Source organism: Bombus pascuorum, chromosome 8 (assembly GCF_905332965.1).
Source record: "Bombus pascuorum chromosome 8, iyBomPasc1.1, whole genome shotgun sequence".
Classification (NCBI taxonomy): domain Eukaryota; kingdom Metazoa; phylum Arthropoda; class Insecta; order Hymenoptera; family Apidae; genus Bombus; species Bombus pascuorum.
The window spans coordinates 6,946,953-6,965,218 of NC_083495.1; the positions used below are offsets into that span (position 1 = coordinate 6,946,953).

An 18,266-nucleotide genomic window follows, 5' to 3' on the forward strand; every position below is an offset into this window, starting at 1 on the left:
TTAGGGCTTTGTGCGTGCCTAGTAAATTAGAGACCTATTAATAAGAAATGTGGAATAAACATTTATTTTCGTTTTATTTCAATGTTATACTTCATATGTAAAATTTTGTTGCATAATATTTACAGGTATCACGTAGAAGTTCAAAAATTTATTTCAGCGCAGTATCCAATCAGAATTTAATATGTTTCCATCTATTTAGCAGTATTACAGAGTCAATAATCAATTCAAGTTAGTGGCGTGAGTTCCCCATCTAAGTATTGGGTATACACGGATACCATGGTATATAATTTCAACATGATATTGGAATTTTATACATGAATTTTTATACTTTTTGTTCAAAAATTTCATTTTGATTAATTGCAGATCTATATACATTGATATGCACATATATATTAAGAGTTACTACTTTATTTGACCAAGATATTATTACTGAAGCAGAATGTTAAATACATATTTATTCATTGAGATGATATTATTGATAACATGAACAAGAAAATGTTGGCTACTATGACAACCTAAAATTTCAACATCTGCTACGCTCATGGAATAGCAGCACTGTATAGTGAAGTATAGTGTATAGTGAATCGTGTCGTGAAGAATAAGAGAGACTAGATAAGTGCGGAGGTTACTCCGATTTTGCCAAATTTCGAACATGCTAATTCAAAGATTAAGTTGACAACAGTTTGATAATTAATGTCTAGCTAAGTTTACATCGTAATCTACTTCGCGTATATGTACAGATCATAATTTTTATTGTCATTATAGATTATTTTTTCTCTTGTGTTGTATTTAATCTTTTTGTTAATTTGTATTCTCGTAATACGCATTGTAGAAAATACTTGGTAACAATATGAAGTTACACACAGATGTATATGACAAATTATATTTGTGAGTATCATTCTTATATGCTGTTTTAGTGAAATTAAGTAATTAATAGCTAGTCAGAGTGAAGGATCATGTGGTGACTCCTTAACTATATTGATAATTGATTGTTTTTTCAGATACATAACACCTGAAAAGTTTTATGTAGAACCTATTGGAACTAAAGTGTTGCTTGTAGTTGATAGAGTGAGTCAGCAAATTTATATGCAAGGTAATTAATGACATGTAGATTGCATTTGATATTATTGTAAGATAAATTTCCTAAGCACTTTATTCATATTTCAGCTGGTACAGCTAGTCAAATTCCATCAACTGCAAGTCGTAGAAAGATATGGGGTATAGTAGGAACTATAAGACTATTAGCGTGCCGATATCTTATAGTGATAACAGATGCTGCAGAAGTTGGAACAATAGCTGGTCATCAAATTTTTAAACTAGTTTCGACAGATATTATACCCTATACTAAATCTTCATTACATCTTAGTGAAAAACAAGTGCAAAACAATTCGACATATGTAGAAATGATTAAATCTGTATTAAATACACCTTATTTTTATTTTAGTTACACATACGATCTCAGTCATACAATGCAAAGACTTCAAAACACCCCTCCTGAATTTTTACAGGTTATTATTATTTTTATCACTTTTATCACTCTATATTGTTGTTGCTATCTAATGATGGAGTATGTCTTTTCTTATCAAACAGATGCCACTTCATGATAGGGCAGACCTTAGATTTGTATGGAATGCTTATCTCCTGCAAGACCTAACATCAAGGCCTGAGCAATATAAATTTTGTCTGCCTATTATTCATGGATGTATCCTTGCAAGCAAAAGAAAAGAAAAGAATACACTATATAGATATATACATACACATATATATATATCTTCCTTAATGTTTCTTTAGTTGTATCATTAAATACTATTACTGTAACTGGTAGTACATCATTTAATTTGGGTGTAGTATCTAGACGAAGTGTGCATCGTGCAGGAACAAGGTTGTTTTCACGTGGCATAGACACTACTGGTAATGTTTCTAATTATGTAGAAACAGAGCAACTAGTTGAATTTAATGGACATCGCATGTCTTTTGTACAAACGCGAGGGTCTATTCCTTTATTCTGGTATCAGGCACCAAATTTGAAATATAAACCTAAACCTCAATTGAGTACTCATGAGGATCATCAAACTGCCTGTGCACGGCATTTTGAAACTCAAATATTTCATTATGGGAAGCAAATATTGATAAATTTAGTAAGTTGATAAACAGAATTGAAGGAAATTAAATTTTTATCACGGCTACTCTAATTCCAATATCGTAATTTTAATACAGATTGACCAACGTGGTCCAGAAGCTGTACTTGAAAAAGCATACGGCAATGTAGTACAACGAATTAATAATCAGAACGTTCGGTACGAAAGTTTTGATTTTCATGCTGAATGTAGAAGATTGAGATGGGACCGGTTAAATGTATTACTCGATCGATTAGCTCCCGAATTAGAACAGATGGGTTACTTTTTATTGTTGGAAGATGGGACACTGTTATCGACGCAAGACGGCGTTTTCCGTACCAATTGCATCGATTGTCTTGATAGAACTAATGTTGTTCAAAGTATGATTGCAAAGAAAGTTCTTAATGATGTGTTACCAAGGTTGCAGGTCCTTAGAAAGATTGAAGATCATCCTAGCGTCGAAGAACAATTCAAACGGGTAGGAGTATAACTTTAATTGTGCTCTTTTTTCTATTTCAAATTTCTTATTTCATATAAAACATTGGTTCTAGATTTGGACTGACAATGCAGACGTTATAAGTGTTCAATACTCAGGTACTGGTGCATTGAAGACAGATTTTACTCGAACTGGAAAACGAACTAAATTAGGTGCAATCAGAGATGGTTTGAATTCTTTAACAAGATACTATAAAAATAATTTCACCGACGGTTATAGACAAGTATGTAACTTTTTTTTTTCAAAGATTTCTCGTTATTGTTTGCATATGATAAGTTACAATATATTCATTTAACAGGACTCATTGGACTTATTCTTGGGTCGGTACATCGTACAAGATGGTGAATGTACGTTACTTCAATGTCCTTTAGAATCGGAAAGGAATTGGCGTTATGCTACGTTCCCTTTGGTACTCCTTGTTGCATCATCCATGTTGGTTGCTCACGTAATTTTACCTTCGAGATATACTACTGAAATTTTGTTGTATATGCTATTTTGGGGTGCTATGGTAGCTGGTACATTTGCAACTATTATCCATCACGGCAAACAATACGTGGATAAACCTAAGCTACTTTAAAAAATTTTTTAAGTTCAGGTAGCATATATTATATAATATTTCTAAGCTGAGAAGCGTTACAAATTTCTTATTATTTTTCACCATCTAAGTTTTTATTACATTTTCGTATCATAAAGTATTAACACGTTCGTTTGAAAAAGCTACAGGGCAATCCAATATTTAGATTTGTAAAATCTAGCTTTACGTATGTATTCTCGCATTTTTATGTTCCAGAAATCGTAGTTCTAATATTACAAATGAGGTAAATGTAGTGAAATGGGGCAAATGTGTTCTTATTGATGTACATATATATATACATATATATATAGATTAAGAGTGTAGTTGATATCTCTAATTGAGATATTGTTAATGCTCTCGCATTTTCAAGTAGAATAAAGTGTAAGGAATACTACTCATTCCTTCTTCACTTAGTTTGACATGTTTTAAAAAATGTAGTAAAGTATTGTAAAGAGATTTTTGAGTAACATTTTCTCATATATAAAATCAATTCGCATATAGCATTTAGTATCTACCGTCCATAGATTACCTGCAATATACACTATTTGAAATTCTGTTTATTGCAGGTGCCTGATGGCATGTAATATATATGCATTTGTAATGTAAGCAAAATCGGAGCGAAGTTAGTAATAAATTAATACATCTTTTAATGAAAAAAAGCAGGTTTTAACAAGTAATACAATCTTAACGATTGTTTATAATGTGTAAATGCCACAATCCCTAGTTAAAAGAACGGATTGCATTCTAAGACATGCAGTGTTATGTATTCTGATAATTTTGTAGGCAATATCGAACCAAAGTATGTAATGTTTATAAGATTGTAATGTATCATAGGACTGTAATAATTATCAGTTACAATTTCATATAGTCATTCTAATTATAATAAAAGATCGGGGGATATTCTGGTAAAAGAATATTTTTTAATATTTAGAAACTAATTTTCATAGTAAGGTATTTATCCAGTTAATATCTTTGATCTGTTATACGTTAATAAATTAGTTTTTCTCTTGAAAGTACGTGTGACGTATTTTTATTGTTGTAATGGGGATGGATAAGAATAGTTGCATCGATTTTCATTGTAATTTCATTTATTACTTTAATGCTAAATGATTTTGGAATACAAATGTTGATTTATTAATTAAACATCCAGCGTTTCTCAGTCTATCTATTATATAAATTCAGCAGCAATTAGGGAATTGTTATTTACCTTGAAGTAGAGGCGTCTCGTATTTGCTTTGGTGTTCAATCTACATGTTTCCCTACACGAAGCACGAGTAAACTTTAACCATTGTATGAAATCCATTCAGTTTGTTTAGTAAAGAGCATAGGGAAAATAGATTAAATAGATAGTTTCTTGTTAAATTTTGACGTTCGTTCATTATGAGAAAGTTCGTAATTTAAAAAATTAAATCAATGTTTAGTTTAAAAAACAAACAGCATCTTATACAACTTGTAATACCGCGTTGTCTGTGTATAGATGGCACTTTTCTACTTACGGTATCATAAGAGTGTATTCTGAAAGCCAGGAACCTTTTAAAGGATCATCAAGGACATAACATGTACTTTCAGAAAGCATAATTAATTTAGCAGTCGAGATGTTTACCTAAACAGGTAGAATTGCTGCCCTATTGCTCGCGGTCAGATTCGTGATACGTGTTAGTTTAGGGAATCGGTGAGAGGCTCTAGGAGTTCACCGTATCGAAATGTAGGACGATCCTTGATAGGACGTTTATTTATTTTCTTGTATTTAATCAAGGAAGGGGGACACTTGCCACCAACAGACTTTCTCCGATTAACACGAATCCTATCAATTTATTTTGCAACTTCTATCAATACAAGCCGAATATTTATGAAATACACGATCGACTGTAGCCAGACGTGGTAAACAGACGGTACACTTGATTATACGATTTTCTGAGTATCTTTTAAAGCTAATGGCGGGTCGGCCGCGTCCGTCGGCTTCTCGTTTATTCCTATTGACAGAGACGGAGGGAAGAAAAACAGGCGGGCGACGTCATTTCCGAACCGAGGTGAAACTTTCCGTGGCTTTGAGCCTTTGACAAACGGTCGCTCGTAATTGGATTCGTTTTATAAAGTTCCAACGAAACGTGCAGCTTTCTGCTATTAATTGGAGATGGTAAGCGGCGCGCTCCTACAACGATGAGAAGAGTGTGGACTCGAGGTCGACGAGGGTGATTAATTTGATTCAATTACAAACCGACGACAGATCCAGGGCATCGATTTTATTACCATTTCTCCTCTTCTCTCGCAGCCACGAAATCTTCGTGTTCGATGCTCGACGAAGAAAGAAGACTATCCCCAACGATGGAGTTGAGGTTCACTTTGTGTTCACTGTTCGTTTGATGTTCCAATTTTCTCTTTTTGTATCTGATAAAACCGATTATCGTCATTGGAGGTCGAGTATTATTCATTGCTGTCACACACGCGGTGTAAACTGCAAACAGTATTTTATATACACTTTTTTTTTGTAGGGTCATCTCAGGCGTTCGAGAGGGTATCGAGTTAAAACGAAATTCATGAATAATTTATCGGGTGAAAAGGAGAAATTCGTCTCTTTGGTTAATTTTATCTAAAATCGAGTGGAATACCGAAAATCTGGTTGCGCGTTTAAAATTAACGAAATCGTTGAAGGTATTCGTGTTTCATGGCAGAGATAAAAAGAGGAGAGAGAGAGAGAGAGAGAGAGAGAGATGGAGAGAATTTCCTAGTAACAGCGGAGGTGTAGGGGTGTAGTCATTGCTCGGTTTTACACCTACTCGCACGCGTGGCTGTAGACCGTTCACCGGTTTGCATCCGTGGAAAACGCGGCTACCCGCCATTATACGTGCTTCACGCCCCTCGAGTGGAAAGCGATCTGATAGCGGATTTTTATAGCGCGCCAAGAGAGCTTTTCAACGCCACGTGATCTATTCTTTTACACCGATGGAAATTTTTTCGAGAAATGCACTTTCCAGGCGAGTCATCGTTTTTGCTGGCGTAATCGTGCAATTCCATTTCCATCTCTTTTACGTGGTAGCCAGCACTAGCTCATTTTCTCCTTTAGAAATCCTTTCTTCCAAGCATTAAGTATTCAATGATACTCTGACACCATGTTAAACCATAACATTAAGCAAATACGAGAGACACGAGCAATTTCCACCTTCGGTAAACACGCGATGCAAGGACATTGTATGATCCTCGGGGAGACTAGACCCCGTGTAGCGATCTCTCTGTCATCCAGGTAGCTTGGTGGTTTCTGTAAATCTCGCTTTTGTGCCGAGCAATTTGCTAACTCGAACGTTTTGTGCGTCGTTTACAGTTTACGCGGCGATTTCCCGATTGGGCAAATCGCTGGTAGCACACTTAGGGTGACTGCCGCGTGCAACCGTGGTCTCTACCCACGCGTGTACAACCCGCGTACATGTAGGATCGCGAGGGTATGCTGTGTACGTACGTCGGTTACGTAGCTACTTACGGTAGCTTCCGTGATACATGGAGGTCGCACCTAAATTTCCCCTGGGAGTCATACGTCTCTTCGGCCTCTCGGCAACCCTCTCTATTTTCCTGTGTTTCTAGCCTCCTCTTTTTCTTTCCCGCTCGATCTTCGTGACGATTTTCTCTTCCTCCTTTTGCATCTTTCCTTCTTCAACAGCGATCTTGCCTTTCGTTTTTCCTCTTCTCTCTCTTGAACGCATAACTCTCGAACGTTTACCGAGAACCAAAGATCAAACGTTGGGCCTGGCTGTGAAGAAAAAAAAAGCGCTTTCTTGGTTCGCGACCGAGCGTATACATTAAAATAATTGAACGGGGACAGATTCCGTCTGGGTGTCGTTACGATTTCTCTTACTTCGTATTTCAATCTCTTTCCTCTCGTCTGCCAAATCCGCAGATACGACGCGATTTCATTACAAGCTATCGTTACAAGATTTCCTTTTTGATTTTCCGTCCATTTACCAATAAGATGGAAGATTTGCAATTACAAGAGTAGTAAGAGTAAAATTGTGAGTAAAAATTCGATCGATGCCTATTTCAACACATTCGCGGGTAATTTTACAAAACTGTTAAAATAGGAAGCCACGAGCTCCAGTAATTAAGACAACGACATAAATATACATTCAAATATTATTTTTAGAGTTATTAATAATGTAATTGGTCTAGGAGATTACGCTTGAACCACGAAAAAATATTAGTCGGTTTCTATCAATGCGTTAGTCTGATTTTCAACGGCTTTGCACAATTGCACTTAGTCCAACGAAATCAAGGCCGGTCAACGATCGCGTTCTACGCGACCTGGTAGCATCAGGCGGATTAAACGCGTCTCGTTCTCGAGAGATATTAAAAGCCGCGATAATAAAGCTATATCGCGTTGATCCTATCCTTTCCTCGTGTCGCGCGTTTTTAATAAAAACTACTCCCTCCCCTTTCGCTTGTTATCGTGCATCCAAGCAGGACGTTCCAACGTTGCGCGCAATTTTTGTGGAAATGCGTCTTCTTACTGAAATTTTCATGCATACGTTATTGTAATGTCTAATAAAACGCACGATACCGCCGCAGTTGAGGGTGGCGAAAGATGGAGCGTAGAACGACGACATGGCCGTTGCAATTTTTGGAGAAATATCGTCGTGGCTCGCGTAATTTGCGTCGATGGGCCACATCTGGCTAGCTGGGCGTGCGTTGTATACCTCCGGAATAATAAATTGGCTGGCGACCGTTCTGTGCCAGAAGCGACGCTTCTTCGAGGCATGTTCGCGACGAGCTTAAAGCGGTATTATTGAAATTGCCATCTACCGCCGCGAAGCTTTTAATAACCCAACGTGATATCGTCGGATATTTTGTCGAGAAAATGGTATAAACAGAGAAACAAGCGGTATAAGCGGCGCAAACTTGCATTTCATTCCGTAATGACTTTTGCAGTTACCGTACCGCGACGTTCAATAGAGAATGATTTAAATAATAAATTAAAAGCTTATCACATTTGTATTTGGTAAATTGAAACGATTAATTCGATGGTAGCCAGGAAACGAGCAGCTGGCGGCCGCAAGGGTTAGTCGAATTAGTGGAAGGAGCGAATCAAGCTCCTTTAAATGATTAAAGCGAGCCAGGGTGGTGCGGGGCGACGTGATTCGATGTTGGCGATGCTCATCGATTCCGTCGTATGATCAAAGCGCGACCCGTGGATTAAATTTTTGAATGGATGTAGTTACCGTTGCTGAGTGAAATCAAAGAAACGAGAAAGGAAGAGTCAAAGGATGGTACGCATTAAGCTCATTTCGTCACGTACCACTAATCTCATGGAATAGTTTTACGAAGAAATTTCCAGCCCTGATCGTAACAGACCGAGAGTCTCTTAAAGAGTAATAAAGTTTTATTGTCTGTTAAAATTAGAACAGTCTCCTTTATATCGCAAAGTTACGAATTAAAACATGTAATTGAGCCTATTGACGCAGTGACGCCCATCGTCAGAATAATATTTTATGTTTCTTAAAAAATATCCAGCCAAGTAGTAAGAAAACTAAGTTGTAATGAACTATGAGACGAATTTTAACTTTTCTGTCTACTAACAAGTTCCAAGTATCTTGAGCATAAACATTGCGTTAGCTACGCCGTATACACGCGCTCTAAATATAATTATACAAGTACAACTGTTAACCACTTAACGCGAGTAAATTAAGACAGTCGCAGTTGCAACGGGAGAGACAATTAAGAGAACATTAGCTTCGTGTTGCACAATGTTGATGAACTTTGGTTCGTCGATAGACTGCTTTTAAAAACAGAGGATCTCTACTTTCGCGAGATTTTACCGCAGATATTTCGTTCTGTTCGAGTGTCATTAACGGCAAGTAGCTTAGCCGCTCGTTCTCGCCGCTAGAGTGGATTTTGCAACTCGAGTTTGTCTACTTTTGCGCGTGTCATCCTTTCCAGGGGAGGAGGAAGGGTCGATCGTGTGTCAGCGTGTAGATGTGCGTGCACACAGGGAAGGGCAGCAGAAGAAACACTCGCGAAGAAAGGGAGAAGCGACAAGGAAAGGGGGTGAAAAACAGTGCAACAGGGAGAGAAGGTTGTTCGTAACGACGAATAGAATAGGGGTATAAAATGTCGCGAGGAAGGCGTGTTTGGTCTCCCGCAATTTCCACGGGATCGACGAACCCAGCCAGCCGGCTTATTAACTTTTATGAGGGAACACCAGGCGGACGAGTGAGAAAAGGATAGAAGGAACGCCACGGAGGGAAGCACCGCGTTGAAAAAGAAGCCACCGAGCGCCATTCGCAGTTCGCAAAAATATTCCGGCACCCTTTTCTCAACGGAATACACAGAGGGTTATTAATTTCTTTACGTTAGCTCGATTCAGGCTACAGGTGCCCCTACAGGATATATCAGAGAAAACAATACGCTAAATATTTGTATGTGAAACACATGTTTCGATGGGAGACGTGTACGTAATATCGGAATTCTTTCTGAGCGACTGTTTTAATGATTTGATACTTCAATCTTCCAGTAATCGTTCTAGTCTCTCGAGCACGAGATGAAAGATGTTTGACAAAACAGGTGCGAAATGTAAGAAGATAGGTCGAAATGCATCGGGGAAGGGAATGAAAATGCGCAGGAATGAATGAGAAAGGAAAGGCAAAGGGAAGTGCACGAAAAAGTTGGAGTTGCAAAGGAAAAAGTCTGATGCCATCGAGCTTTGTGTAACGCCGAACCTGTCCGTGTGAGTCGTAATATCGAGTCGATTCTTTGCCTATCCTTCGTTCCTATATTATCGCGAATTGGATACGCATTGACGCGACATTTTTCACTCGAAACGACCTGTGGAAACGTATCCAGCGATGCGTTAGCTTTTTTACTTGAGACACAAACGGTCTTTGTTTCGCGTGTTATTATTTTTTTCTCCCTCGCGTCGGCGAAGGTTGCACGCGGAATATGAACCCACGTGGAAGCCATTCTCGTTAAAATTCACGCGTGTTTCGATTCCAGCCGAGAGATCTCCAATTATGTTAGGTATTCAGGCGAACGATTTCGTTAGTGTTTGATAAACAGTAGTTAGCAACGAGTCCCGATAAAATCTGCCGAATCGTATCGACGCGATCGCGCTTCTAAATTAAAAGTCAATATGAGCGTCGGTTCGCTAGTTCGTTCGCATCACGGATATCCGATCAATTCGTGCGCGCATTATGAACGCAGATCTCGGAAATTTCCGCATCGGATTAACGCAATACTTCGTTTTTCTCGCTCTCTTTTTCTCTCATCCTCTACTTTTTTGAAAGAGATTGTTTCGAGCCGATGAAACGTTCGTAGATTAGCACGTTTCGTGGCCTCGCTTTTGGCACCGCTCTTGCCGGTAATTTGTAGATAATTTTCCCCACCTGACTGCAGCCGGGTTGCCGCTGGCGAATTCATGAATTAAACAACGCAAACCGACCGACGCTCGGATTCTCTTTGTTTGTATTCGCTGTGCGTAGCTAAAAAATACCTGACTTTCTGACTATTCCTTTTCATTTCTTCCAGTGCGCATCGACGGTTTCTCCTCATGAGAAAATGGCCACAAAAAGGCCGGGAAAGAGACAAACGGGGGAAAAAAAGGAGAAAAAATAAGAAGAAAAGGACGGAAGAAAGGATAAAGAATGGGACGAAGGAACGATGGGGTTCAGCCAATTACCTACATCCTCTGGCAAACCATTGGCATGGTTGGTCCATTTGAGAGGTTGCAATTTTCTCTATTCTTGTACCGACGACCACAACGAAGGCCACTGGCCATCACGAGTTTCTAGAAAATTTGTACGTCGCGGGAACAAACTGAATCGAGAGGTTTATCGCGTTTTGGCCCGTGTAGCAGGACAGAGCGGTAGGCATCAATTTCGAGGCACGCTCCACGACGGATATTCGTGGCACGGTATCGTTTATTTTGATTTGCTGGATTCGTTATCGACTGCCCCCGTTTGCGACGAGGGTGTTCAGTGCCTGGGATTAAGAGATTTCGATGGGGAATTTATGGCGCGGGCTTCTTCGCTACTAGGACTTCATAAATACAACGCTAGGTAGTTGGGAACACAACCCTGCTTCGCAGATCGGACATTCGTTTCGCTGTCGTTAGTTCCAGTTCTTTTCTTAGTCAGAGCAACTGGTGTAAAATATTTTCTTGTTACTTTAATGTCTTTGTATTTTGTGATAGTTTATTGGTAGGAGAGGAGGAATCAATAGAATCGCTCTTCCAAATCATTGAGATGATAAAAGCCGTTTCGATACGCGAATTTCGAGATTCGGGGAATATTATGTCGAGCTTGCGAGTCTTTGGCCTGGTTCTGGATATATGTCTCGCGTGTGATTTTGTGTCACCACGGGCGTCAGCGAATTTTGAGTTCTCTGTGGAATATGTAGGAGTCGGTTGGCGTGCAGCGCGCCTTCCTTGTCAACGATCCAGGTAATCGCAAATATTCCACCGACACGACGTTATTTTCCTCTTGAAACCGAAGAAAATTAGAAATTGAAACCGAGTTCGTTGATTTTGTCGAATCGCTCGTAGCGAAACAGAATTATGCCAAAGGCGTGAAATTACATTGAGCATTCAGTATTATGAATCAGTGGCTCGTGTGAACGGAGCTTAATGTAAAATAAACGAAACAGTCGAAAAATATCCGGTATTTTAAATTGTTTTCTCAGATTGTTACAACGTTTCGATGGATTTTTCCAAGTCGCCAGTTTACTATGGTTATACAAACATTCGATCGATTATCGGCAAACTGTGCAGCATCCAAGAAGTTTATTTTAGATTGCTACTAGGATGGAACAAAGAAAGCAGAAAGTGGAACGACAAATGGAAAATTAAAGAAAGCGAGTCACCGGAACGATAAGGCCCGAAGAGAGGGAGATAGAGGTAAGACCTTTGGGAAAAATACAAAAGAAAAATCTATATTTTTATACATATATGTATTTTATATTTATATACATATATTTTTCTTTTCTCGTATTTCGTATTTACCTGTCTGGAATCGTGCTTCACGGAGTGGAATTATCGGGGACAGTACAAAGTGAAGAGTATCGAAAACCACTCGAAGGAAAAACGAAGTAGAGAGGGATATGCATAAAGAGTGGGCGTACAGTGGAGGGTTGGTTCCATTGGTGCTCCAAGGTAATTAACTAAAGTGCCGTTACAACGTAATACAGTCGAGCGAGAAAGCCGAAAAAGCGGGAAAAAGTAAAATACAGAAGCACGTGACACAGAGAACGCTGTGCCGTTGGATCAAGGGAATCGAGTCGTCTCTGCCTTCGCATGCTTTACTTTGCCTCGCGACTGCGGCTAGCGCGTGTTGTTGCCTCTGCTTTTAAATCGAATCGACGAAGAAACCGTTCGTCGCTAATTTAATAAAACCATCAGCCACGATGTACATTTTAACGAACCTCTACCTGTTGTTCCGCGATCCAACGAATTTATTCGCGTCGCGAGCGAAGGACAAACGAAGTCGGATAGCTATTGCGGCGTACCGAACAGGTTGAAATTCCACGAGAAAATATCCAACAATGAATGGAGGCTTTTAATACGGCAGAGTCGTGGTTCATTTACTAGATATATGCGAGATCTTATTATAAATATCTTTTTTTAGAGAATCCACCGTGGTGCCTTTGAAAATGCGCGTCGAGTTTTGCATTGTGAACTGATGGTCTAAACGTTACAATGTCATTTTGGTTAATGTTCAATGTCCATCTCTATAAATACTCTTCGTGAGCGGCGTGCGTTACGTCGGTTGTGCTAGTAGAGATTGATCAATTGTCGAGGTAAGTCGAACATAGTTAGTCCACTGGCAAACATTGATCTTTCGTACGCGTTCGTTGTAGTTTGATCCCTACGTCTCGTAGAACTGTCACAGTCGGTGCACTGGCTATATAAAGTACTCGAAGCGTCGCAGTTATAGAATCATAATCTTGGAATTTTATTTATGTTTACCTTGGAAAAATATTTTTACGATTAAGACATATGACAAGCAGAACGCTATGATTGTTTGCTCGTATTTCTTCGGAGTAATTTTCCGAATATGTATATATATCAAAGAAGTAGTTAAAGCTAACTGATAAGTTATTTTTTCCAATTGAGCGTATCTACCGCTACAATATCTTTATTTCCGCAAATCATCTTTATTTCGATGGATGTCACTGCTATTCTGAGGAGAGATAATTCTTTCAAGTTATTCGAATGACCTCAGAGTTTTCTCGTAACACTGTAAACTTTCGAAACTTTGTGCAAGTTTCAACATTTTTATCGCGTTAACACGAGGGTCACAATAGCAAGCGTGTAACAGGGAAACGTTAGAGAACATGCACACCGTCATTTATCAATACACAATCGAGATACGTGATACCATGAACTCTTTTAAGCTTCTAATTCCAACTGCAGCGGTAAGCCCGGAATAGCGAATCATCGTTAGTCGTTACAGATTGCGTCATAAGCCTGATCTATTACGTAAATGTCAGGCGCGTACGAACAGTGTGACAAGTAATCACTTCCCAGTCCACTGTTGCATTCCTTATCATATCGATATCTAATCGATTTTCGATTTTTTATATGTGGGACGGCAAAGTGAACCATAATTTTAATTCTGTCAATAACAAGTACATATATATATTTGGAATTTAGACTGTGAAAAAATCGATAACGAAAATATCGCTTTTTACAATAAGTCACATGGATAGCTTTATCTATGCAAATAACAACTGCAGTTATAAAATTATTATGCTTATTATGTTTTAACTACAACATAAAATGTTTTTAATGTTAATGTTTAGAGCAGATAATATTCATGATACTGGTATCGACGTTTCGTTAAACCGTAACCAAATAGCAGTGCATTTAAAACTTTGGATTTATTTAATAGAGCTTCTAGATTTTTTAAAGTTATTAATAAATTGAAAATTCTATATTGTTTATGTGTACACCTTCACATGTTTGATCTTTATATCAGCATTATACGATATCATCATGATATATCATGATATCAGCAATATGTAATTACAATTTTTTGGACATAAAAAGTAAATTAAATTTATTTATTTTTTGATCATGTACAAATTACTTTTGATTTACTATAAGTAGATAAAATATTGAATATCGCCGCGTGTCCCAAAATACTGTCTCTTTTTAAATTAGAAACGTTAACGTTATTCGGAAGTAATAGTAGTTATCCGCATAATAGTAAACGTCAATAAATTTCGTCATTCGATAGACTTTTTTGTTCACAATCCTCCTTCAAATATCTATGATATTAATAAAACGTTGTTACGCATAAACAATTTCTAATCGAATTGTACATTAAAGTGTTTACTTCACTTAAAGTAAAGGAAAAAAAAAAATAAAAGAATGAAATGTCATATCCAGTTAACAAGCAGGTGATGCTCGTTAATTTCTTTTGTAGATAATCCAAGGTCATGGTTACATTAAATTAGAAGTCGCGTTAAAGAAATAGAACTGTTCGAAGTGACACACGTTTTGTAGTGGGATTCGTGGATTCAGCGGCGAATCCGACGTTGGTAGAAGAGGAGGGATATACATATAGCCAGACTTCGAATAGTAGTCCGTCAGAGTACCGATCATCTTTCGAAGAAGGAGAAAGTTAGTGTGTGTGTGTGTCTGAGTCCTACCGAGAACTGGAAACTGTTCAATCATGTGGATTACTGGAAACCGAATTATTTTTGTACTTTTCCTGGTGGTTCTAACGTCTTGTTCAGGCGCTAATAATTCCACGGTACCAAAGAATCGGCTGAAAATCTTGGCAGTCTTCGCTCACCTCGGTAAGAGTCATTTCGACGTGTTCAAACCGCTTCTTGAGCAGCTAAGCCGTCGAGGTCACGACCTGACGGTAATTTCTCATTTTCCAAGAACTGAGAAGGCGATCGCGGAAGAACCTTTGCCCACTTACAAGGATATTAGTCTGCGAAATGAAGAACTCGGTGTGTTTGTAAACGTGGTCGATCTACATGCGATTGAAAGTCCTTACTTCCAAATATTTACTGACTTATACATGCTGTACACTATGTCGGGACTGGTTTGCGATATTGCCCTGAAGAATCCAGAAGTAAAACAGTTGGTCGACTCTGGGAAGAAGTTCGATCTGATGCTTGTCGAGAGCTTCAATACCAACTGTTTCATGGCGCTCGTACACAAGTTTAACGTGCCTTTTATACAAATATCCACTCATCAGTTGATGACATGGGCCATCGATGATTTAGGAGTATCCAACGAGGCCAGTTACATACCGTCGATGTTTACTCGATTGCCAAGGCCAATGAACTTCTTCCAAAGAATGATAAACGCGGTATCGGCATTTATAACAACGATGGTATTTCGCACAGTGTTCAATTGGCGCGATTACTCCGTGGCAAACGAATTTTACGGTCCGGGAATTCCGGATTTGAAATCGATCAGTAACAACGCATCACTCATGTTCGTCAACACGCATTATTCTGTTCACGGTGCTATCTCGTTCCCACCGAATGTGATCGAGGTAGGTGGAATTCACATCTCACCGAAAGTGAAACCCTTGCCACCGAAAATTAAAAAGTTTTTGGACGAAGCTCACGAGGGTGTGTTGTATTTTAATCTGGGCTCGATGGTAAAGACAGCTTCCATGCCAGAGGACAAACTGAAAGTGTTTATCAAAGTTTTCACCTCTATACCTCGAAAAGTGATTTGGAAATGGGAAGTGGATGGCATACCGGATAATTCCGGATTGGATAATTCCAATAACGTCCTTATAGAGAAGTGGCTGCCTCAGTACGACATATTGAGTAAGTATGATACTTTATTCCCTTATTATCTTTTTTTGCTATGTTTTTCTAGTCTTGACTGATAGTTTCATATTATTACGCGTTACTACGATATTTGGAAATGGTATTTGGAGTAACCTATAGCGGGATAATAGAGCGGCAAAAGTCAGCCTAGTATTATGTGAAAGTAATGACTTGTAGCGTGGTGTTCGATGCGAGCGTACGCGATGCTCGTTTCGCTGATACGCATTAGAATCATGTTTCATCGATAGGCCTCTACGTTTTCTAATAGCTTGCCCCTTACTGGAACGGTATAATTTTACAAAAACTGTAGAGAGCTTTCGCTTATAAAGGGTTTATCCACATTTTCCATTTTATTCCAATACAAAAGAAGCTTCTATATGATCGTTATCAGATATAGGTTTTACAATACGACGTTTCGTCGTTACGTAACAATATACAAGTTACTTGTCGTTGAACGAGATAAACAATGAATCATTGTTTGTTCCATTAAAATCGTCCGGTATTCGCATGCTTGCGTTTTCCGAACTGTATCGGCACGCTAATAAATCCAAGTGTCTCCTTCAAATTTTTCATCGCGTGCACGTTAATTTTCATTTTCAACTCGTTCGACAGCTCTGAAATGATATGCATAATTACAGTCAGCAGTTTGACGGCGATTGCATATATTAAAATAGAAACGTCTTGTTTATGAACCTTTTGCCGTCGTCGTTCATATGTGGTCAATAAATAAATTAGATTCAACGAATTACAAGGTCGATTTATCTTTATGCGCCTGGTACAGTCAAAAGATTTAAACTGTTTATAAACGTTTGCTCCATTGGGAATTTTGCGAGTCAGCATTGCCACTTGTGCCATTATGAACGGTCGAGTGGGTCACGTGAACGCGTTGTTTCTTCTCTCGATCGCTTCTATTTAGACTGTTACTTCATTTTTCTTCTTCCACTTTCTTCTCATCGGAGCTAGAGCATTGCCTTTTACACGGTGCGTTGGATATAGCAAGCTTATAGATCGCGTTATAAATCGTGTTGGAATCGGTTTGCTCAACGGTGCGGCGTACAGATCATGCAACGACGCGACGTTGCGCGAGAAATGGATCGGTACTAGGAATCGAAATTGAAATTCCATGCCGCTGGATCGAGCTAATCGAAACGGCCCTTGGAAATCGCGGCGAAATATAGGAAGCGTATTTTGGCTGAGGCAACGCACCGATATTTGCCATAGCGCGGCGGCCGCGATGCCGAGCATCAAACAGTTTTGAAACTTTCAAAACGGTATGCATAAAGGAGGAGCTTTCGTTGCCTCGAAATGATATCGCGTCATCGATGCCCTATGTGTTATGCGTATACGCGTCATCGTCGATGATTGGACATCAAATTATTTTTCGATCTCGAAATTATTTCGGCGCGTAGGATGACATCGCTTTCGACGCGGCCCTGATCGACTCTCTGTATTCGATTAATCGTGATTACCGTTTGATATAACGTTCTCTCGAGCAATTATCGGTTTCTCGTGATATGCAATATTCCATGAAATATTTCACCATCCATGATATTTCGTACCGTGTGACGCAGTCCTGAACATCGAAGGAAACGATTTCGAACATTCACGTTCTCAGATCGTCTTCCTTTTTGGCTTTCTTCTAAAAGGTAGTTATTTCGTCGAGGGTGCGGTAATTATCGCATCGAAAGGGCAGTCTTAAATAATTTCTTCCTGGAATCGATGTGGTTGTCAAAGAAGATCCGTTTAAAGGACGTCATACTGTCCTGTCAGTCTCAAATACAGCAGACCCTGGCGCGGATGATCTTTCGACGAATTGGTTGGCTAAGAACGGAGACACGGGACCATCGAAACTCTAACAGTAAGTAGTTTCGCAGCTCTTGGCCACTGTCGAGTGAAATGACATTAATTAGGCAACTCGCTAACGACCTGCTGGCAACATAAATCACCGTTAAAACCTCCGGCGAAGGATACCTTCGTGTCGCATTGTTCATGTCGGTTCTTCCATCCTCTTCCGCGATGGAACTTTATCCTGTAACTTGGATACTAACGTGGTCAGCCTTGTGGCATCGATCTCTACTTGATCACGCACACATGCTCGTGAACCTTCTTCTCTGATAGTGCAAAAACCACACGTTGTCCGATGTTGTTGTTCGATTATGAAATTCCTTACGTAGTGGAATTACATCACGTGCGTTGGTCATATTTCACCGAATAATCTTGCGCGACAGAGATAAGCTTAGTCATCTTCATCCATTGTCTGTATTTTAAATAATTTGTGTTAGTCATGTCATGGGTACAATTA

General features: G+C 39.0%; 2 protein-coding genes and 1 long non-coding RNA gene across 3 annotated transcripts in view; 2 read left to right on the forward strand and 1 right to left on the reverse strand.

Annotated features, from left to right (window-relative positions):
* The first annotated feature begins 265 nt into the window (after window positions 1-265).
* Window positions 266-4,330, forward strand: LOC132909439 (phosphatidylinositol-3-phosphatase SAC1). Its single transcript, XM_060964291.1, has 8 exons — window positions 266-888; window positions 1,002-1,093; window positions 1,168-1,508; window positions 1,591-1,702; window positions 1,792-2,138; window positions 2,218-2,595; window positions 2,669-2,836; window positions 2,912-4,330. Exons 1-8 carry the CDS (start codon window positions 851-853, stop codon window positions 3,188-3,190), a joined length of 1,755 nt encoding a protein of 584 aa, XP_060820274.1. The 5' UTR covers window positions 266-850; the 3' UTR covers window positions 3,191-4,330.
* A 7,763-nt stretch (window positions 4,331-12,093) lies between these two features.
* Window positions 12,094-13,658, reverse strand: LOC132909452 (uncharacterized). The gene is made up of 2 exons (XR_009658542.1): window positions 13,128-13,658; window positions 12,094-13,058 (listed from the first exon to the last, which is right to left on the reverse strand). It is a non-coding gene; the product is annotated as an uncharacterized LOC132909452 (long non-coding RNA).
* Window positions 12,781-18,266, forward strand: part of LOC132909440 (UDP-glucosyltransferase 2-like) — a 28,340-nt gene continuing 22,854 nt past the window's right edge. Inside the window, exons 1-2 of the mRNA XM_060964292.1 lie at window positions 12,781-12,958; window positions 14,590-15,961. Of these exons, the coding sequence (XP_060820275.1) occupies window positions 14,839-15,961 (1,123 nt within the window). The 5' untranslated portion in view covers window positions 12,781-12,958; window positions 14,590-14,838. The remainder of the gene's footprint in view (window positions 12,959-14,589; window positions 15,962-18,266) is intronic.

Bases quoted from the DNA above. Each gene is read 5' to 3' on its own strand.
- LOC132909439 (XM_060964291.1), top strand. From the start codon at position 851: ATGAAGTTACACACAGATGTATATGACAAATTATATTT. The intron at 2,139-2,217 runs GTAAGTTGATAA...ATTTTAATACAG, and splicing joins AGCAAATATTGATAAATTTA to ATTGACCAACGTGGTCCAGA. The intron at 2,837-2,911 runs GTATGTAACTTT...TTCATTTAACAG, and splicing joins TCACCGACGGTTATAGACAA to GACTCATTGGACTTATTCTT.